Below are 22,058 nucleotides of genomic sequence, written 5' to 3' on the forward strand. Positions count from 1 at the left end.
CTCCAGCACCACCTGAGGTTCGAGCCCATTGCTGCAGCCACTGTGTCCATCCACCTGGTCGAGGGTCTTCCCCTCTTTCCGCAGCCCCTCTACTTTGCCTAAGAACCCCTTCTATATTACCAGATACCTAGGGCCCTGGTGGGTAGGGGGTGACACGATGGGCTGCTAACCACAGGTGTCGGCGGTTCGAAACCAGCAACAGCTGCACTTGAAAGACCGGCTTTCTCCCCCTGCAAAGAGTTGGTCTCGGACACTCACAGTGACAGTTCTGCCCTGTCCCACAGGGTCGGGCTGTGTGCCCCTCTTCTTGCCCGCTCCGCGCCCGCTGCCCTGCGGGGACGCGCCTTCAGCCCCGAGCCCGCGCCAGCTCTCTGCGAGGCGCGGGCTCGGCGCGGCCGTCCCGTCGGCCCCTGCGGTCCGCGCCCGGTCGCCATGGAAACGGAAGCGCCAATCAGCGGCGCGGCTTCGGCTCCTCTGCGGCAGCCCGGCGGCGCTCCCTGCGTTCCCTAGGCCCGCAGGCCACGGACGGCGATGCTGAAGGCCAAGATCCTCTTTGTGGGACCCTGCGAGGTGAGGCCCGGGGCCCGGGGCCGCGGTGGCGATGGGGGTGGCGCCCGGAACTGGGGAGCAGGGCGGTCTTGCCGGTGGCGCCCAGGTTCTTGATGCGGCCTGGGTGACACCGCGGGGGCGGGGAGAGACAGGGGACCCAACCCACCTGCGCCCGTCCGCGTGGGTCCCAGGCCCACCCACCGGTGAACCTGGCGTTTCCAGGCCGGATCCCAGCCGGGGCCCCAAGGAGAAGGCTGGGGCGAACCCCGTGTGACTAGGGCCGCAGGGCCCAAGGCCAGTTAGGGGCACTCATCAGAGGCGGAGCCTGGGTGACCTGACTGCCCGCTGCGACCCAGTTTGCCCCCGGAGATGGACAGCAAGCTTCACAAAGTTCGTGGGGACAGTGGAATTGGGAGGTAATAGAATTTTCCCACGAACTTTTTGAAGCGCCCCTCAAGAATACGGGAATGAAGCAAGGACTGCGTGGTGGCGATCCAACACACAAACAAACTCACTGCCAGCCAGTCAGTTCTCCCTCTCAGCAACCAGGGAGGCCAGAGTAGAACTGCCCCTGTGGGCTTCCAAGACTGCGGCCAACCCCAGTTTCCGAGACCATGACTCTGTTGTTTTTAAGAGTACAAAAGTATTTTTGTGTCACTTAATCACGCAACACACAAGCGTGAACGATATCTCCTCACCTAAGACCAGACCGGTGAATCTGTAGGAATTCCTGCAGTCACTGCAGGGAGCATACTGCATCAGTATTTCCATAGTTTCTTCCAACCCATTTCTTCTTTTCTACTCGGAAACACGTGTCTCCAGAGACCATCACACTTGACAGGATCAGACCGCCGCATCTTTCCCCCACGCTGGTGGTGGTAACAGGGATGAAGTGTACATGTGTATCCACACGTGTGTTTCCATACATGGTTGACTACACATGTATCACAAACAGCCCTGGTGACACAGCCGGCCAGGCCTTGGGCTGCTGCTACCTGAAAGGTCAGGGGTTCACGCCCACATGCCGCTCATAGGAGAGGAAGCTGACAACTCCAATAAAAGCCTGCAGCGTGGGAAACTACACAGGATTTCTGTGAGTAGATCACTGACTAGACATGGGGTTTTGTTGTATATAGGGTGTGTTCATCTGAGTTAACTAGAGAAATCCAGAGACAATCATATGTGTATAAGAAAGAGTTTTATATACAAGAGCAATTGAATATTGAGAAAACAGCCCAGTCCAGATCAAGTCCCTAAGTCTGATATTAGTCCATATGTCGGATACCAATCTATAAAGTCCTCTTCAGACTCACACAACGCATGCAATGATGTCAAATGCAGGAAGATCACATTGAGCCAATGGAAACCTTGCAGACCACTAGGGAACCTCTTCTGGCTCGCATGCTTTGGACCTATCACCCGGGGGGGCCCATCGCTGGAGGAGGGCCTGCTGCTTGGTGAAGTAGGGGGCCAACAGAGGCCTGGGAAGCCTCCAGTGAGCTAGACTGGCCACGTTTGCTCAACGGCTGCAGTTGGTGATGGGGACAGCACAGAGCCTGCAGGGTTTCATCTGACGCGTGGTACCCAGGTAGCCATGAGTCGGCAACTGTGAACAACACAGCAGGTGGCTAGGGGGAAAGACAGGGTTTTAACCTTGAGGTTGGGAAGGTCTTAAGCACGAACCCCCCAAAATGGTGATGTTTAAATCCTGGGAAAGCATCGGAAGGATCTAGTACGAAGGAGGAATGAGTCACTGGAGTACAGAATGAACCATTTTTAAATCGGGAAAGCAAAGAAGGAACTCAATAGAAAGTTAACAGAGGTTCTCCACTGGAGGAAAGGGAGCCCTTGCTCCTGGAGCAGCTAGCGCACAGGCTTGGCTGTCCACCTCCGGATCACGTCCTGAGTGTGGCACTTACTTCCTCTCCTGTCAAGTTGCCTAAGGATGGAGTCTTGCCTGTTGATCTGGTTGCAACTGGAGGACTTCGTTTTGGAGGCAGGAAGGAGATAAATAGCTCACTGGAGGCCAGATACTCTCTCTGCTTCGATGTTCTGCTGACAAGCCACATGGAAATACAGTGATACAGCCAGAGCCCTGGAGCCACATAGAGACCCATGCCAGCACTGAGATGCTTCCACCACCCACTGGCCTCTTATCTTCCTGCATTCAGCATCATTGCCTGGCTGCATGCATCTGAAGAGGAATTTATGGACTAGTTTGACATATGGGGCAATATCAGACGTATGGACTTGATCTGGACTGGGCTGGAATGTTTTCTCAATGTACAATTGCTCTTTGATATGAAGTTCTCTCTTACACAGATATGAGTGTCTGTGGGTTTGTTTCTCTAGTCAACCCGGATTCACACAGTAAATGAGGAAAACAAGTCGTTTCCGACTCATAGTGACCCTCTAGGACTTGGTAGAACTGCCTTGGTGGGCTTCTAAGACTGGAACTGTTTGTGAGAGTAGAAAGCTCAGTCTTTCTCCCTCAGAGAGACTGGTGGTTTCGAACTGCTGACCTTGCGGATCACGGTGCAACACTTAGCCCCTGCATCACCAGGACTCGTCATGCTGTAACTGTTCTCTTAAAATCTTAGTTGGAGCCTCTTGGGAGGGGAACCAGATGATGGAGGGATGGTTTGGGTGGAGGTGAGCAGGAAGGTTTCTTGTTATTGCCTTGTTGGTGTCTTTTTGTCTAATAAAGTACATGTCTTGCAAAACCTAAAGAGGCCAAACAGCCATCAGGTGTGTGTGGTCAAGTCAACCAACAGAAGTCTGAAGCTACACTGAGACCTAGTGTAGCCTCTGACCCACCATTATCCCTCTCTCTCTGGGCCTCTGGGACTTCATTTTGATGACAAACTGTGGGTTCTTGAAGCTGCGGAGAGGAGCAAGTACAAAGAGACCCACAGCAGCTGGTGATTTGGGGGAGGGGTTTGTTTGTTTGTTTCCTATTGCTCTCTGATAAGTTGATGGAGAACCAGCCAGGGAAACCGAGGTGGGTCCAGTCATCTGTAGCAGAGACAAGCTTGGGATCCTGTGCGCACCAACCTCACTGGTTCCCACACCAGGCTGTTCCCCCACCCACCACATCCACACCGGAGCATGGCAGCAAGGTCCACCCAGTCATAGCAGAGCCACCTCGGGACAGCCGTGGTCTACACTCCAGAGCTGCTTCCAAGCCAGCTCCCCAGGAAAGGGGAATCCTTTCTCGTGTTGTCCCCGCTGTCCACCCACGATCTTTGGTTCCCTCTGGTTTTCAGAGCGGGAAAACGGTCCTGGCCAACTATCTCACCGAATCTTCTGACGTCACTGAGTACAACCCCACCCAAGGAGTGAGGTGAGCCCTGCCAGACATGCCTCCCTCATGAGCCCCCACGCATTACCCTCCTTCAGGGGGGCTGTGGCCGCCCTCCCCTTGTCCCCTCCCCCACCCCAAATGGTGTTTTCTAAGTGGAGGCATTGCGGTGGCTTCTTCTTTCTCAGGATCCTGGAGTTTGAGAACCCCCATGTCTCCAGCAACAACAAGGGCGCATGCGAATTTGAGCTGTGGGACTGTGGCGGTGACCCAAAGTAGGTCTGCGCTGGAGAGGGTGTGCGTCCGTCACCCCCGGTTTCCACTTCCCAACCCATGCCCGGCATGTCATCAGTGGGATGTGAATTGTTCTACGGGCTTTAGCCCCTGAGTCATGGAGCAATTAGAGGTCGTCCTCCCGCTTTGATTAATGAGCTGTCCACACTTGGAAACCAAATGGTCTCAAGTGTTTTCCCCCCACCCCTCCCTCCCGCTCCTGTCTCTGACCTGAAGGTTCGAGTCTTGCTGGCCGGCGCTGATGAAGGACTCCCACGGCGTGGTGATCATCTTCAACGCCGACACGCCGAGCCACCTGAAGGAAATCGAGATGTGGTACTCGTGCTTTGTCCAGCAGCAGCTCTTACAGGATGCCCAGTGCCTCCTAATTGCCCACCACAAGCCAGGCTCCGGCGGGGAGAGAGGACACCTGTCTTTACGTAAGGAGCCCAGAATTTCCCCTTTTGGACCTTGGCTTTGCTGGAGTCCTGGGTTCTGCACTGGGCCACTAACTGTGCAAGGTTAGCAGTTTGAAACCACCAGCAGTTGCTCAGGAGAAAGACCAGACTTTCTACTCTGTAAAGAGTGACAGTCTCGGAAACCCACAGGGTCAGTTCTACCCTGTCCTATAGGGTCGCTACGAGTCAGCTTCGACTCACTGGCAGTGAGCTGGGTTAGTTTGGCCTCGGTTATGACCGTTGGATAGGTGTGTGTCTTTGGGAGACCCTAGGTGGTACAAATGGGCCAGCACTGGACTCCTAACTAAAAAGTTGGTAGTTCAAGTCCACTCAGAGGCACCTCAGAAAAAAGCCCTGACAAGCCCATGAAAATCTTGTGGAGCACAGGCCTGCCTTGACCCACTTAGGTCACTACCGAGTTGACCGGTCAGTGAGTGGCCGGGCACATACATCTTTGAAACCATCAACTCCCCCAGTTACTGAGCCCCTGCTGTGTGCTATGTGTTGCCAGGGTGCGAGACCCACTGAGACATCCGGGCCAGCAGGTAGACACTTCACAGGCAGGGAGACACGAAGACAGGACAGACCTGGTCTTGGCCTTGAATTGGTAGGTGGGGTCGCATGTTCCTGACTGACCTCTTCTCGGGAACAACATCCCAATTCACACGTGGTCCTTACATTAGAGAGATGATAAAGTGATCCCGGGGGATTGGAAACGGCCCAGAAACAAATTGAGAGCCAGAGAGCCTCCCTTCCTTTCTGGTTCAAGGGCCCGGCCCCGGAGGACCTGGACAAAGTTGGTAGCAGCTCCATCCTCTCGCAGGGTGGTGCAACCTGGCTCGGGGCAGGCACCGCAGCCTTTGGTTGTGGCATTTCAAAAATCCCACAACCTGGCTTCTCTGCGTCTCTGGTCGCCGGGAGCTAGACACAGCCCCTCCTCACAAGCTCGTGCCCACTGTGCCGCTTCTCTCTCTCCAGCCTCACCCATGAACAAGCTGAAGCTGGTGCACTCCAATCTCGAGGATGACCCTGAGGAGATCCGGCTGGAGTTCATAAAGTACTTGAAAAACATCGTCAACTCTGTGTCCGAGAGCAGGGACCGGGAGGAGATGTCCATCATCACCTGACGGGCCCGTTTCTGGGGCTCTCCTGCACCCCACAGGAAGTGGGCTCCTTCCCAGCTAGTTGTGGCTTCTTTCCCCTGTGCCCAGAAAAGACCTTCTCCTCCTCCTCCTCCCCTCCCCCCCCTCCTCCTCCTCCGAGATGGTCCCAGTCAGCCAGCGGATCACTTCCTTGATGCCTGCCGTCTTTCGTTCAGTCCAGACGCTCACAACATTGAGTTCAGATGCCCACACTACCGCCGCTTGCAGAGAGCTGGATGCTTATAGGCTTGTTTGCGTTTCTTCCCCCTTCACAGACGCCAAACTATAAAAATCGTGGAATGGCCGCTCATCCGAGCCAATGATACAACAATAGTTGAATCCACACCTGTTGGTTTGAATGCTCTTTTTTCCATTCCCTCATTCACTCAACCCATTCCAACTTGCTGTGCACCGACCCTGTCTGTGCCAGACACGACTCAGATGCCAAGAATGAGCAGCGTGAAGCAAACAGACAACACACCTTGCCTTGGTGGTCCCCCTCCCGTGTATAAATCCCATGTCTCAGAGTCAAAATCTTAAAAACTTTATTTTGGATATACCCCCCAAAATTATAGATTATTTTCAATACCTAGGCTACATCCCACTCCCATCCCCCTAGATAGTGAAGGACAAAAGGTTGCTTAGCCATGCCAAATGAAGGTGTCTCAGCTAAGAACTGAATATGTCCCCCAAAATGACATGTTGTAAATTTTAACCTCTGCCTTTGCTTAAAAATCCCATTTGGGAGTGGGTTGTCTTCGTTATGTTAACAAGGCAGGATAAAAGTAGGGTATATCTTGGGTCCATCTCCCAAGATAGAAAAGAGATTAATGTAGCAAACTAGGAAGCAGAGTTAGGGGAGGAGAGACAGACGCCAAGCCCGGAAGATGGCCCAGGACAAAGACTTGCTGCCAAGCTACCAAAGAAAGCCTTCCCCTAGAGCCCACGCTGTGAATTCCGACTCTTCGCCTCCAAATCCTGGAGAAGAAATCGCTGTCTGTTAAAGCCATCCTCTTGTGATATTTCTGCTACAGCAGCACCAGAGAGTGAAGACTGTGCACTTGTACCCATGGGTGTGAGCATGTGTGAGTAAGTGTGCAAAGGAATGGTAGAGGCCCCAGAGCCAGATCACGAATGGGCTCTCGTGTGAGGCCACGGAATTCCAACTTTATCTTCTGAGCAGGAAGCTACCCCTGAAGGATGAATGTTGAGCTCTTCTTTAGGACAGCTGCTGGATTGGATAGATGACAAGAGTGGACATGGAGGGCCTAGGGAAGAGACTACTGTGGGGAGGCCATGGATAGATAAACCCACTGCCATCGAGTTGAATCCGACTCATAGCAACCCTGTAGGGCAGAGTAGAACTGTCCCGTTGGGTTTCTGAAATGAAAATCTTGAAAGCCTTATCTGTATCCCAAGGAGCAGCTGGCAGAGTTGAACTGCTGACCTTGTGGTTAGCGCAGTGCATAGCCCACTCTGCCACCAGGGCTCCTAGAGAAGAAGACAGAAGAATCAGGCTCTCTTCAACTGACTTGATAGCGATGTACTAGATTCCTGAGGTGGCTGCAACAGTTTACCTCCAATTCAGCGGTTCAAAATGAAAGATTTCTTCTTTCAATTCTGGGGGCCATAAATCCAAAATCAGCATCATTGTGTCAATATGAAAGTGTCACCAGGGCCTTGCTCCCTCTGGATGATCTGTGGAACATCCATTCCTTGCCTCTTGCAACTCCTACTGTCTGCTGGCATTCCTTGGATTATGGCCACATCACTCCAATCTTCATGGCCACATCTTCAAATTGCTCACACAATCTGTGTGTCTGTCTCAAACCTGTGTTAGTCCAGGTTGACAGAAACAACAAATTCATAGACACCCATGTGTATAAGAAATGACTTTATATAAAGAGTAATTGTATATTGAGAAAACATCCCAGTCCAGATCAAGTCCATAATCTGATATTAGCCCATATGTCCAATACTAGTCCATAAATTCCTCTTTAGACTCACACAGCACATGCAATGATGCTGAATGCAGGAAGATCACAGGCCAGTGGGAAGAAGGTCTTGTGGATCCAGTGGCAGTAGAAACATCTCAATGCTGGCGTGGGTCTCCACGTGTCTCTTCCCGTTCTCTGAGTGGTCTCAGCAGCAGGAAAGGGAAGGCAGATAGTTTATGTCCCGACTCCCGGCAGGAAGACAGGAGTTCCCAGAATCCTCAGGAGAAGGCCATGCTCACATAAGAGGACTCATTGGCTATGACCTGATTGACATGCTAGACTCCATCCCTTCACTCAAGTTCACAGGAGATTGTGTAACTGCCCACATCCCTCTGCCACTCTTATAAAGACACTTGTCTTTATAAGACATTTAGGACCCACCCAGATAATTAAGGGTAAGCCCCACATCTCAAAATATTCAATCACATCTTCTTAATCCAACTAAAGTAACTTCCATGTGTTCTAGGGACTCGGATGAAATGTCTGGGGACTGGAGATCCCTCTGAGGCAGTTCTACTCTGTCCTATAGAGTTGCTGAGTTGGAAGAATAATGACATTGAAAACTCATTGCCATCCAGTCAATTCAGACACAGGAGACCCTGTAGGACAGAGTAGGGCTGCCCCTGGGGGGTTCCAACACCAGAACTCTTTACAGAAAAAGAAGCCTCACCTTTCTTCCATGGGGCAGCTGGCTGTTTAGAACTGATGACCTGGTGATAGCAGAATGTTGACAAAGTGCTCAAAGATGAGTCTCTCAGATTGGAAGGCACTCAGTACCCCTGGAGGAGAGCTGCCGCCGCTAAGTTGTTGGGTGCAACCCAGTCAGTTCCAACAAATACTGACCCTGCACACACCAGAATCAGACACCATGGTTTCTTATGCCCTCCTCAAAGTCACGGCTGTGGGAACCCATTGTAGCCACGGTGTCAATCCATTTCCTTAAGGACCTTCCTCTTTTTCACCCTGGACCACCTTTAGGGACTGGTCCCTCCAGATAACACATCCAAAGCGTGTAAGATGAAGTCTCACCACCCTTGCTTCTGAAGAACATGTTGGCTGTACTTCTTCCAAGATCTCTGTTCTTCTGCTATTCATGTGTCTAAAGCTTATATCTATATGGAGAGTGTTTGGGCCGGGTCCGGACCATGCAGCAGCCTCCCCCAGCTCTCCCGAAAGATAGCCTGCTGGACTGTGCGACCCCTTCCCCTGCCTCTCAAGGCCAGAGCTGGACTGTGCAGTCCCTGCCTCCAGCATTCCAAGGAGCTTATCTCTCCGGGCCAGGTCTGTACAGCCCCTCCCCTCAGTGTTCCGGGATGATTTAATCACAGACCACATCCAGACTCAGACCCTGCAACTGCAGCACCAGAAGGCCCTCCTTCCCCTTATCAGCACATACATCCTTGGTTCAAGCCCCATGTATGTCCCACTGCCTCACTGCCAGACGCGATTTCCCTGACCTAACTTGTTGGGTCTCGGAACCCGCCCGGGGGCTCAAGATGCATCCTTCTCTACTCTCCCTTCCCTCCCAGGAGTTCTTTCCCTGCCTCAATAAAATCTTTCTCAACTTCACATTCCTGGCTAAATTCTAGCTTTGTTTCGCATCTCTGTCTCCAATCTCTCATCTTGGTGCCAAAAGACCCGGGACCAACAGGAGGGGCCTCTGTGCTGCCCCAGACTTCCTCTGGCCAGTGCACAACCCCGACCTCCATTTTCAACCTCTCAGGGAGAGGAGAGACGTTTATATAAGGGAGTGTCTCACTCAGGTGTAGAGGCAGGTCCGGGCTAACTCCATAGGTCAGATGTCAAGCTTGAGGCTTCTGATTCATCTAGCCACAGGGATCAATGAACCCCAGAATGACAGGTCGGACAACTGGCTCTGGATGCAGTAGTGAATGAATCCAAGGTTGGCCAGTAAAGTAGATGCTGACAACTCTCAGGATCAGTGGGCAACAAGGCAGGGCACTGGCTCAAGTTCAAAGAAAAAAAAACTAAAAGCTCACTGCCATTGAGTCAGTGCTGACTCATAGCAACCCCTGTGGGTTTCTGAGATGATTTACAGGAGTAGAAAGCTGTCTTTCTCCCTCAGAGCTGCTGCTGGTTTCCAACTGCCAACCAAGCTGATTGGAGCCCTGCACATAACCACTCCCCTTCCGGCGCTCTGAATACCAAATGGTGAGCCAAATGCAGGGTCCAGATCCAACAGAAAGTACACAAGAATTTCCACAGCATCCACATCGATTGGAAGCTGGCCACCCCCCTGAGAAAATGCCCTTTCAATTGATTGGTTGCTCATAGAAGGCCTTATTAAGGTAGTAATTAACATATTGGATCTCATTATGAGGGATTACTATGTTTCAACTGCCAAACCCCTGAGAATCCTAAAACTTGAACTAGCAGTCCGTGGTCTATGCAGTAATCTTCCCAGGACCATCATTCAAATGCATCCGTTCTTTGGTCTTCCCTATTCACTGTCTGACTGTCATATGGACCTGAGGGGCTGGAAAAGACCACGGCACAGTTCCATCCTCAAAGTGACTTCTTTGCTTTGTAACACTCTGGTGCTCTCTCGTAGCAGATTCCTTGATGGCTTCTTCCACAGGCATTAATAAGTTGATCCAAGTAAAATAAAAGGCTTGACTTCATTCTTTTCTCATCTATCATGGTGTTGCTTATTAGTCCACTTGCGAGGGGATTTTGTTTTGTTTATTTGATTGGTTGGTTAGAAAATGAAAGTTGAAAAAAAGAAAAGAGAAAGCAAGCTGAGGCTGTCTGTTCCCATAAAGATTTATGGCCTCAGAAACCCTCTGTAAGATCACTCAGAAACACGATGGGGTGGAATCGATCCAATGGCCATGCTTTTGGGTTTTTTGAGTTTGCAAGTCTCCGGTGAGGTGCCATCAAGTCAGCTACCGTTCGTAGTGGCCCTGTGCACAGCGGGAGGAAATACTGCAGGATATGTCTTCCTCACAATGGTTCCTCTGCCTGAGCCCCTTGTTGCAGCCACTGTGTCTGTCCATCTCGTTGAGGGCCGCCTTCTTTTTCGCTTCCCCTCCACTTTACCAAGGCCTTCTCCAGGGACTGGTCTTGAGTTACCAGCAAAGCTATCCTTGGCTATACCCATTTCGCAGACCCTACTCATAACAAAACTTTTCCAAGCCTTGGCTGATGAGTTCTCAATAAATGTACTCCTCCCTTAAGCAAGAAATGAATGACTCCATGTTTTTAAAAAACAAACAAAATTAATGAGGGGAGGATGCTGCTTTTGAGTGTGAGGAACAGATTACATATTTCTGATATTACTTCTAAACTACTTTATCAGTTAAATAATTCGCTGTATTTATGATATGGGTCTTTCTACCAAAGTTAAAAGCCAATGAGAACGTTGCATCTGCCAACTATTCCCACTTCAAAAGGGAAGTTCCTGGTGCTTTGATGTGGTCACACATCGTTCATCTTCCTGCACTCTGCGGTTCCGCCCCTATCTAAGCTTCTTTTTTCCCCCTAAGCTTCTTGATAGACTTGAAATAAAAAAACCAACCTGCCTCCTTTCTCAAAATCCTCTATGCAGATGTATCCCGCACTTACAGGTCTTGATGTAAAAACAAAAACACTGCCACGACACACAGTCAACCCTATGTGATGTTTCTGAGTCAGGTTGTCTCGACGCTCTCCCACGAACAGCTGGTGGGTTTGAACGCTGACCTTGAGGTTAGCTGCCTGGCACTTACCCAAAGCACCACCCGCGCTGCTCTACAGCTCTCAGGTCCTCAAGGTATGTATGGAATAAAAATAACCCATCTGTGTTACATTGGTAGGCTTATTTGGAGTTTTCTGATGAAGTACCTTATACCAGAACCATCCATTTATGTTTCTTTGGTCTGCTTTTAAAAGTTCTAAGCAGCATCTAAGTGAGTGTGCCTTATGTTTTGTAATAAAACATTTGGTTTAGAAACACAAGACATAAATTTTGTTTTCGTGATAAATGAGGAAACCTGGTTTCTCTTTGTAAAATCCTACTCTGGTATTTTTCGAGAACATATCCGTGACACATATCTAATATCTATCGAGAGAGAAATGGCTTCCACTGTTACAGAGGCAGGTGAGTCCAGACTGGTTCAAGGCCGTGGGCCAGATGTTCAGCCGGAGGCTTCTCCTGACTCCAGTTGCTACAGGGGCAGATTAATCAGGAAACAGGTAGACCACAGGCTGTTGGGTGCAGAGAGGGATGACTCACAAGGGCAGGCTTGTGGCTGCAAAATCCAATGAATTCAAGTTTGGCGGGTCAGATGGTAGCCTGCTGGTGGCTTCAGGGTCAGCAGGAAATATGGCGGGCCACTCTGTTGGGGCACATCTTTTAAGAACAGGAAGCTACGCTCTCCAGTAAAAACATGACAATGACTTTGCAGTATCAGTCACAAGTAAGATGAAGAAACTTTTAAAGGAATGATCATTGTATATGATGAGAATGTTGCGAGAGAGTTGCATGAGTAGGTGAGGTCAAACGAATAGCCAGAATGCTTGTCCAAGATTCGGTTAGCTACTAACGAGTGCTGAGTAGAGCAGGGACAGATTACTGGGGTGGCCACATGGCGACCACTTACAGGAAGCAAAAGGGAAGGTTGGCCAAAAAGGTTCAGAAATGTAGTAGCTGAAATACCGAGTGTTGGCGTGAAGAAGCATTCACTAACATTCGGGAGGTACATTTTGTGTTTGAGCAGAGGTAGGAGTAGAAAGAGAGGTCTTCTATCTTCAGTGTGTCTGGAAGGTACTCGGTACTGTAACGGCTAGTCACTATCTGCCCCCTCCCCCACACAAAAAAACAAACAAACACTGCTCTATCCCCAAGTCTGGTGACTCTATAAGACAGAGTCTAACTGCCTCACAGAGTTTCTGAGGTTGTGATCTTTATGGAGACAGACTTCCACATCTTTCTCCTGGGGAGAAATTAGTGCGTTTGAACCTCAGGCTTTTCTGTTAGCAGGAGAGTGCTTTTAACCACCAGGGCTGATCAGCTTATCAATAGGACTATATCTACCCCTCTCCTACGATGGCATTTACCCAACATCCTGCATTTATGAGCTCTTCTCCCTCAAGCTGCTGACCCATTGTCCTTGGAACGTTTAGAGAGTAAAAAGGTTGTTGACTCTGAACACCTCTAATACCACCTTGCTGGGAGATTACTTACCCGTAGGGCTCTGTGGTTCATCTTTCCAAATTCTGCTGTTAGCATGTGTGTTCTCTCTGGAGACACCCATCAAAAGTTTGAAAGCGATGGACATTGGGCCTCTACTCAGTACTCCCTCAATACAAGAACACTTTGTTCTATTAAACTGGCATTCCATGATGCTCACCTTCCCTACACAATCGCTGAAGACAAAGGAGGTGTATGGGCAAGTGTAGTGAAGAGGGCTGATGGTGCCTGGCTATCAAAAGATACAACATCTGGGGCATTGACGGCTTGAAGATAAACAAGCAGCCATCTAGTTGAGAGGCAACAGGGCCCAAATGGAGGAAGCATACAAGCCTATGTGATCACGGGGTATTGATGGAATCAAGTATCAGCCATCAAAAAACAAAAAATCTTATCATTGTGAATGACAGGGGGTGCTCGAGTGGAGACTCAAGGCCCATCTGTAGGCAACTGGACATCCCCTTACAGAAGGGTCACAGGGAGGAGATGAAATAGTCAGGGTGCAGTATATCACCGTTGAAACATAAATCTTTCCTCTAGTTCTTTAATGCTTCCTCCACCCCCACGCCCCCAACTATCACGATCCCAATTCTACCTTATAAATCCAGCTAGACCAGAAGATGTACACTGGTACAGAAAAGAGCTGGAAACACGGGGAACCCAGGACGGATGGACCCCTCAGGACCAATAGTGAGGGTAGTGATGCCAGGAGGGCAGGGGGAAACAAGGGGAGCCAGGATGGATGGATTGTGATAAGAGTTGTATGAGCCCCCAATAAAATGATTTTTAAAGGAAACTGTTGAAAGCATCTCAGCCTCTGAAAGGCATTTCATGAGGGACACGAGCCAACTCCACCCAGGGAAGCCTCTCAGGTTGCCAACCCTCAGAAATGCCGGGGAAGGAGATGTGCTGATCATTTAAAGCTGCCGAATTTGTTATGTGGTGACAGGTCACGAAGGCAAAGGGTCTAGCAAATGATCTTAGTGTCCTTTCCAGGTGTTTCAAGCTATCCGGGAGAGGTAGTTTGAATGCAGAAAAAAATTGGAATTCCTGGGCTATTCTAGTGATTTTTAAGATCAACTAAACAATATTTGAAAAGAGAAATCTAGAGAAACGTTCATGAAGCCCCGATGGTGGAGTAGTTACACAGGCTGCAATCTGCACAGTCGGCGGTTTGAAACCAGCAGCAGCTCCTTGGGAGACAGACAGGGCTTTCGACTCCCGCCAACAGTTACAGTCTGGGAAACCCACAGGGGTGGACTCCACGGCCGTGAGAGAGAAAGTTTCAGGTCATTGGCCATCTGATGTGCCTGAATTGCATTTTGCTAAATAGAATTACATTGTTTTAAAGTGTAAATATTTTATCAAGATGAATCAACATTTAATTAATATGCCTCTGAAAAATAGGGTTATAAAAGGATCTCCTTTGCTACATTTTTACATGTATGTACTATTTAATTCACGTATGCAATTATCAAATGTTGCTACATAGTCATGTCAGTTAGCCACAATAGGGACTAAGGGGTTGTCTCACCGATGTCTACACAGGGTCCCAACAAAGGAATTGGAAAGAAATCAGGCCCATTAATTAGACACTTACAGAAAGAACCAAATTGAGCATGCTCAAATACAAGCCCCCCCAGGCCCAGGTAGGAGGTCCACCTGGGTGCACAGACTAGGCCCAGCCACATGACATCATCCAGGTGCGCTTAAACTCAGCCAATGAGGTCCGCCAATACCGTCAACCACGCCTCCCCAGCCGGAGGAGATAAGAGCCTGCCACAGGAAGGCCAAGTCTCTTTGGCTGCTCTCTTGTTGGGGTGCGTGCTTGCAGGTCAGAGGCGGGTGCATACACTCTGCTTGGGTCCTGGGCCCCAAGTTCCCACTCAGGCCTCTCTCTCAGGGTGCTCTTTGGGGATTTCCTGCTCTGGGCCCCTGGGATTTCCTGTGGACACCTGAAACTTCCCCTTTCCTCGTAAAAATCACTCAGATTTGCTTCTGCCGTGTGAATTCTTTCAGCTTTGCGAAGCAAGACCCAAGGTACAAACCACTCCAGAAACCTAACAACCAGAAAGCAATACACTTTAAGGAAATGCACTGGGGGTGGGGTGGGGGGTGATAAATAAATAAAATTTCTGTTTGAAAAGCAAGTCATTTCTCTATCCCCTTTAGATCTCCTGGCTGACCAGCTATAGACAGTGGAGAGCCAATTTAAATGTGGATTTTGGTGGCCCAATCCCTCCAAGAGCAGTAATAAGCAGCAGGATCCCCTGAGATGATGGGGGTGGGGGTGGTGTGTGTGTGTGTTGGTGGCCCAATCCCTCCAAGAGCAGTAATAAGCAGCAGGATCCCCTGAGGAGATGATGGGGTGGTATGTGTGTGTGTGTGTGTGTGTGTGTGTGTGTGTGTGTGTGTGTGTGGTGTTCCTCATTCGTTTGTCCTGTGTTGGGAACGAGGATAAAAGATGACAGCTTGCCTGTGTTCCTGGAGCCAAGTATGATCGTCAGGCTAGCACTGAGCCTCCGTCCAGACTCAGAAAGAGAGCAGAGGCCACTGGCAGACATCACAGAAAATGAACCCCCTCCGTGGGAAACAAAGATTTCTCCCAAATTGTCTCCCCCAAATATAGGCCAAGCCTAGCTTCTTGCTACACGTGGCAGATGACTATACACTTGGAGGTCAACGAAATTAGGTCAGAGGTGATTCTCCCTATGGGTTATCAGCCATCTAGAGCAATCTGACTTTATCTTCTGCCTCACCCTAAAGAGGGCCCACTCCCTTCTGATAAGGCTGGTAGGAAATGGTTTCCCTGAAGGAGAGCCCAGGGAGGTCAAGCCCACTCAAGGGTGACCAAGGTTAAGCAGCTAGCATGAATCTAGGGTCTGCCCTTCTTATCACATTACACCCCTAGTTCCTCCCCTTCCTATCATGTGTACACCCCTAGCTCATCCCCTTCCTGTTACGCTTACGCCCATTCTATATCCCCCTCCTATTGCTCGTATTGCCTACTGTACAATCCCTTCCTGTGATGTATGATGTCCTTACCTGTAATTAGGAGGCATGCACACCCCCAAAGATAGATAAGCCTTGGTTAGCAATAAATCGGCCGCTCGCTCCCTCCTGTAATTCCCCCCTTCCAAATCCTCACGTGGACCACCAAGCTGGGCTGAGGTGAGCATGCTACTACGAAATATGTGACTCCTTTATTTTATTCTCCCTTCTACCTCTCCTATTCCTCTATGACTTGACTGTAGTCTTTACTTATTATCACTGTACAATTGCGCCTGCCAGGCCTGTGGTGATTTGTTAGGGGTGGGCTTCCCTGACGCCCCCTCTTCTCAATCATCTTCAGGTAGATCACCCACAGCCGGGTGTCACTCATTCCCGGCATCATCATACTTTCCTGAATGACTCCCATACTTTTTTGAATTACGGAGAAATAGCTTTTTAGCCAAACTACCTCTACGGCATGGCTCGCAAAGACCTGTGTGGAAAATATGAGAAGTTTGGCAAGACAACATGAGCTCTTCAGCCACACGGGGCGGTGCTAAGAGGACGGACAAGGAGGCTGCCTGGAGAGGTGAATGCTTGTGATAGTCAAAGAGCAGAGTCCTGGGGGCAGGGAGGAAAGTAGAAGGGGCAGTTTGTGGGGTGGTGTTAGAAGCTTCCCCCCTTTTATCACAGCCAGCAGAAAGGAGGGCAGCAGTGGAGAGAAGCGTGAGGTAACTGCAGAAAGGGCTGAAAGCATGCTATCGTCTCTCCTGACGAGAATACGGCATCTTCTCTTCCTCCATCATCCCTACACTCAGCCTTTCAAGGCTATCCTTAGGAGATGAGTCCTCTGTGTGATAGGTGGAATGGTCCTGCCCCAGGGAAAGGCGGGAGGCGTGGAAATTAAAAGAACAGGCTTAATTAGGCCATCCCTCCCAACCGTGGGGAGAGGCAGGACAGGGTGGAGGGCCAGGCACGCTTCTAGGTCCTTCTTCAAGGAGAATGCATTACATCACTGCTTTTGTTTGCTTCCACCCTCAGAATGCAGTACATTCCTTTATAATGGGACTATAAACACTGATGGAAAAGCCAAATGGAAACACGGCGCAGTTCCTGGTTTAGATTAGCAATGCCCACCGATCTCGGCATGAGCCATGAGTTGATTCCACGGAGCTGGACGTGCCTGTGGAAATTAACATCAGGAGAACAGCAAGTCCCTTCTCTTTGCAGTGTGGCTTGGCTGCAAGGCTCACTGCTGACACGGTGGACAAGTCTCCAGCCTCCTGTCCCTCTTGGAAGCCTTGGGACATAGAAGTGGAGAAACCCAAAAGCAGGCATGATAGTCCAGTGGTACCCATCAGAATGGATGGATCGTCGTTAAAGTAGTGAAGCACTTCTGGACCGGCCAATAGACAGAGCTGCTGCCCCGGACGCCCCCATGATCCCTCAGGACCGTTGCAGGGTAATGCAGCTAAGGGTGATTGCCTGTCCTACAGCAGCCTTCAGGAGACTGCTCAGGGAAGAGCATCCCTTCTAACTGGCTAGTGTCTGGGCCCTACCAGTGGTTGAGGAGTTTTCATATTCTTCTTGCCCACAAGCTTGTATAGACGTTGGGTGTCCACCCTCATGAGGAATGGCTCTCAGCATAGTGCCGTGCACTGGCATGGAAGCCAACACCGCAGGACTCAGGTTCTGGCTCGGCCACCCACGAGCCAAGTGAACTTGGCCGGTCCTTCGGCCTCTAGCCCTCGGTTTCCTCGTCTGCAAGCATCAAGCCGCGAGAGAGGAGGCCGAAACCCGAAGTGCCAAACACATGCAAGTCGGTTCTTCTTTCTATAGAGCTATATGCTTACTTCTGACGCATCTACGTTCTCCGTCTCACACAGGACCCGAGCCTCAAGACTGCCTTTCTTCTCTCTTCCTCGGCTCCTGCCTTGGACTCTTCTTGCACTTGTCTCAGCCTCTGTCCACTGCTGTCCTGCTGGCCAGGAAATGAGCTTGTATGCTTCCGCAGCGAACCCATCAACAGCCCCTCCCACCCCTTCCCGACTCTCAAGACTCCTTCAGGATCACACACCTCTGCCCTTGGCACAGCACCCCAGCTGCTTTCTTACCGTGGCCCTCTCTAGTGTGGCCAGCAGAGCTCCAGTTGTTCTTCCTGGATTCTCGGAGACCCCTGGGGTTGGTCCTTCCACCCACCACTTCACTCTCCTGATCTCTCCCCCGACTCGCCCCAGATTTGTAAAGTTTTGGGTCTTTCCCTTATAATAAAAGTATTCTAGGCTCATTGTAAGATATTTAGAAAACACAGATATTAAAAAAAAATGAAGCCATTCATAGTCTCCATGTGTCTCGGCTGTTGCCCTGAGGTGCGGCGAGTCGGTCCTGGCTCATTGCAACCCTGTGTCCGGCGGAAGGAAGCGCTGCCAGGCCTGCTCCCTCCATTCACTGTGGTCGCGTTCAAGCCGGCCATGGCAGCCACTGTGCCGATCCACCTCGTCGAGGGTCTTCCATGATGCTCCTTCCCAGGTACTGGTCTCTCCATCATCTCCAACATCTCATCATCCTTGTTTCTTAGGAATATTCTGGCTATTCTGCTTCCCAAACAGATTGTTCTTTGGTTTTGTTCTTTTGCCTGTCCCTGGGACTCTCCACGTGCTTTGGCGGGGCCCTGATTCACCTTCTTCTTTGGTCTTCCTTATTCGGCATCCAACTTTCACAGGTATCTAAGCCCATTGAAAACACCATGGCTTGGGTCAGGCACGACCTAGTCCTCATAAGGACACCCTTGCTCGCTGACATTTTAGAGAGGTCTTGAGTCCTTCGTCCAGCAGGCAGAGTTCTGCCTGTGTGACTGGGAATCACTGAAAGGGCTCCTTCTCAGTCTCCAACCCTCAGTCTTGCTGTCAGTAGCATCCAGCCACCCCCGTTGTTAATCTGTACAAGTCAACGCTCCACGTGCTTTGGTCTAAGAGACTATCCTATACATACAAACATCCCCTTTCCTCAACAGTGCTGTAAACTACACAATGGGCTAACGTAATTGATCACATCAATAGATGTACCATAGACCATATGATTAATGATGTCCTCCAATAAAATTATAACGATGTCTGTAGGGTGCACCAGGGACACAGATGAGCCATGGATACACGAATGGATTTTGAGTTCACGCTGAAGCCTAGCCTTCATCTAAAAACAATCCGTTCGTACGACCTGGCCCTACATGATACTTGCCTTCATGAACAGATCACTGACGATCCGGGTGCGATAGTAAAGTGTAGTGAAAAGAGGAGGTGGTGCCCCGCTGGGGTCTTAAAGGTTTGTCCCTAAACAAGCAGCCAGATTATCTAAATAGGTCCTCAGCTACACAAAGCAGCAGCACACCAGCCTGTGTGGCCCCAAGGACTTTCAATAATAAAATCAAAGTCGGAGGAAGGAATGGCACTAAAGCCTCAATTCTGAACTCCCAGTTTTGCAGAGGGCTGGATGACTGTGAGAGCCCAAAGCCCATGTTCAAGGCCTCCACATACACTGGGCCTCCGATGAACCCCCTCTGACCATGCGTGGGCGCCTCCTTAGCAGACAGAGCGTGCGGTAGGGTGGATTACTGCAGGTGTAGACGGGCTAGAATGGGACACCTTATCACTTGAGCTCCGTGTTGACCCATTCCTAAGAGAAGCCAGGAGTGTGGACAGAAGTCCTGTGAGTCCAGGGACTGTGGGAAGGCCTTCCGGTGAGGCCTGGCTTCTGGGCGCTGTGTTTGGTTTCTTGAAATGACCTTTGGAGGCTGCTGGGAAAATAGCAGACGACCCATTGCCCTGACTCGACTGTACCCACTTTACCAGGAGTTTACCAAGTCAAGAGTCACCATGAAGATTTCACAACTACCCCAGGAAGAAGGTGCTAAGTGGCCACTGCTGGCCTGGCCAGTGGAGAGGGTGCTTGAGGTCAGAGCCTTACTTGGTATGAGAGTGAGAGAGGACGGTGGTCATTTGTAGCTCAGCAAGGAGTCTCCAAGGCCTCAGATGTGGAGGTGCACACACTAGGAGCAGGGAGTGCTTCATGCTTAGTTCCCTGCAGCCTGTCTCATCCGATGCCTGGAGACTAAGTCACGGAGCCAAAGCCTTGACTGTAACTCCCTCGTGCTGGGTCCACCATCCTGATGACAGGCTGAGGTGAGATTCTGGAAAGGGCTACAAAGGATTCACATCCCAGGAAACGCCCTGAATGGCCGAGAGACTGTCACAGGGAGATTTAGAGGTTATCTGCTGGACACAGAAGGGGCTGGTGTCCTAGAGAAGCCTCTGACTACACTCTCATGGACTAGCATGGTGTCCTAGCTGATGTGTCCGTCAACAGAAATGTTGACACACAGCTTATGGTTGCTTGTTTAATCTTCCCAACAATGTCAAGAAGTGGATACAATGTAGCCACAGAGAGGATCAGAAATATTCCCAGGACCACCCGCTCTGCAATGAGTTCATACGAAGAGGCCCCTCAAGATCAAAGGAAATCATGAATGTGGAATGATGTGGCCAGTCCAAAACCATCACACATGTTGAGCCTTGGTGGTATCGTGGGTTGCTAACCACAAGGTCAGCAGTTTGAAGCTACCAGTGGATCCCCAAGAGAACAAGGAGGCTGGCTGGCTCTCATAAAGGTATCCAAACTCAGAAACCCACAGGCGCAGAGTTCTACTCTGTCCTACACGGCCCCTCAGAGTTGGAAACAACTCAATGTCATGTGTGTTACGAATTGTTTTCCTATTTCTGATCTCGTAACTGTTTTGTTTAAAAACTGTATTTTAACTCAACACTTCTCAAACATTCATGTACATAAGAATCACTTGGAGATGGTGCTAATATTCCGTTTCTGATTCAAATGGTCTGAGTGGGGCCTGCATGTCTAACAAATTCTCCCTGGGAATGCTGACGCTAGTTTCTGAAGCACACTTTGAATAGCAAGCCCAAGGTCATACTGACCGAAAGGAATAATATCATGTAAACCTCAAATGGAGTAGCCACATCGGGCCAGAGGGTGGGGAGAGGGCTTCAACAGGTGAAACAACTTTAATATATTTTATTTAATCTGCTATACTCAAAAAATATTTTCAATAGGTAATTTTTTTCTCATATTGACAAGCTATGTTACTGTTTTTTAGTCTGAATGCTACTGTGCGTTGTGCACTGATAGCGCATCTCAGTTCATTCTATCTAACCACATTTCAAGTGCTCAGGAGCTTCATGGGGCCAGCGATTAACCTTGTCTGCCAGGCCATTCTAAGTCTTCGTGTAAGGGAAGGTGCAACCTGAGAAGAGAGATTCCCAAGCCTCCTTGAAGGCAGTCCGCCCCGATGGCAGGTAAACAGCCGGAGATGAAGACTGGAGCGTGTAGGCCATAAAGCCAACTGTGACTCACGGTGTCCCCACGGGTGTCAGAGAAACACTTGCTCCAGGGGGCTTTCAGGGGCTGGATGTTGGGAAAGAGATCGCCAAGTCTTTCTTCTGCAGTGCCCCTGAGTAGATCTGAACCTCTAACCTTTCAGTTTAGCAGGCAGGCAAGGTAACCACCGGCATACCCTGGGCCACCTGTGTAACAGCAAACACTCAACCCTGGAACAAGAAGAAAACACCTGGTGCGTTAGAGTCTCTCTGGGGTGGGGCTCTTTTGTTTTTTCACTTGACTTTCCAAGTATTTCACAATGTAGTTGATTCATTTCATAATTGTGTTAGTGTGGGTTGACTAGAGAAACAAATTCACAGACACTATATATGTGTATAAGAAAGAGCTTTACATAACTGTATATTAAGGAAAACATCCCAGCTGAGTCCAGGTCAAGTCGGTAAGTCGGATATTACCCCATATATTGATACTAATCCATAAATTCCTCTTTAGACTCACACAGCCATGCAATGATGATGAATGCAGGAAGAGCACAGGCTGGTGGGTGCAAACTCTTGTGGATCCAGTGGGGGGTGGAAGCATCTCAGCACTGGCATGGGTCTTCATGTGGCTCCTCCAGCTCCAGGGCTCAGATCCATCAGCATAGCTCGATGTGGCTTTTCATCAGGAATATGAAGCAGAGAGAGTGTGTCTGGCCCATAGTGAGCTATTTATCTCTGCCCCGCCTCCAAATGAGGTCATCAAGCTGCG

General features: G+C 50.0%; 1 protein-coding gene across 2 annotated transcripts; it reads left to right on the forward strand.

Annotated features, from left to right (window-relative positions):
- The first annotated feature begins 433 nt into the window (after positions 1 to 433).
- IFT22 (intraflagellar transport 22) lies at positions 434 to 10,348 on the forward strand. Of its 2 annotated transcripts, XM_075564913.1 has the most exons (5): positions 434 to 570; positions 3,816 to 3,892; positions 4,039 to 4,125; positions 4,361 to 4,563; positions 5,560 to 9,885. In XM_075564913.1, exons 1-5 carry the CDS (start codon positions 532 to 534, stop codon positions 5,706 to 5,708), a joined length of 555 nt encoding a protein of 184 aa, XP_075421028.1. In that variant the 5' UTR covers positions 434 to 531; the 3' UTR covers positions 5,709 to 9,885. The 2 variants fall into 2 exon arrangements, with proteins under 2 accessions (XP_075421028.1, XP_075421029.1); XM_075564914.1 differs by lacking the exons at positions 3,816 to 3,892; positions 4,039 to 4,125 and having other exon boundaries at positions 451 to 570; positions 5,560 to 10,348.
- Positions 10,349 to 22,058: the final 11,710 nt, after the last annotated feature.

Source organism: Tenrec ecaudatus, chromosome 12 (genome assembly GCF_050624435.1).
Source record: "Tenrec ecaudatus isolate mTenEca1 chromosome 12, mTenEca1.hap1, whole genome shotgun sequence".
Classification (NCBI taxonomy): domain Eukaryota; kingdom Metazoa; phylum Chordata; class Mammalia; order Afrosoricida; family Tenrecidae; genus Tenrec; species Tenrec ecaudatus.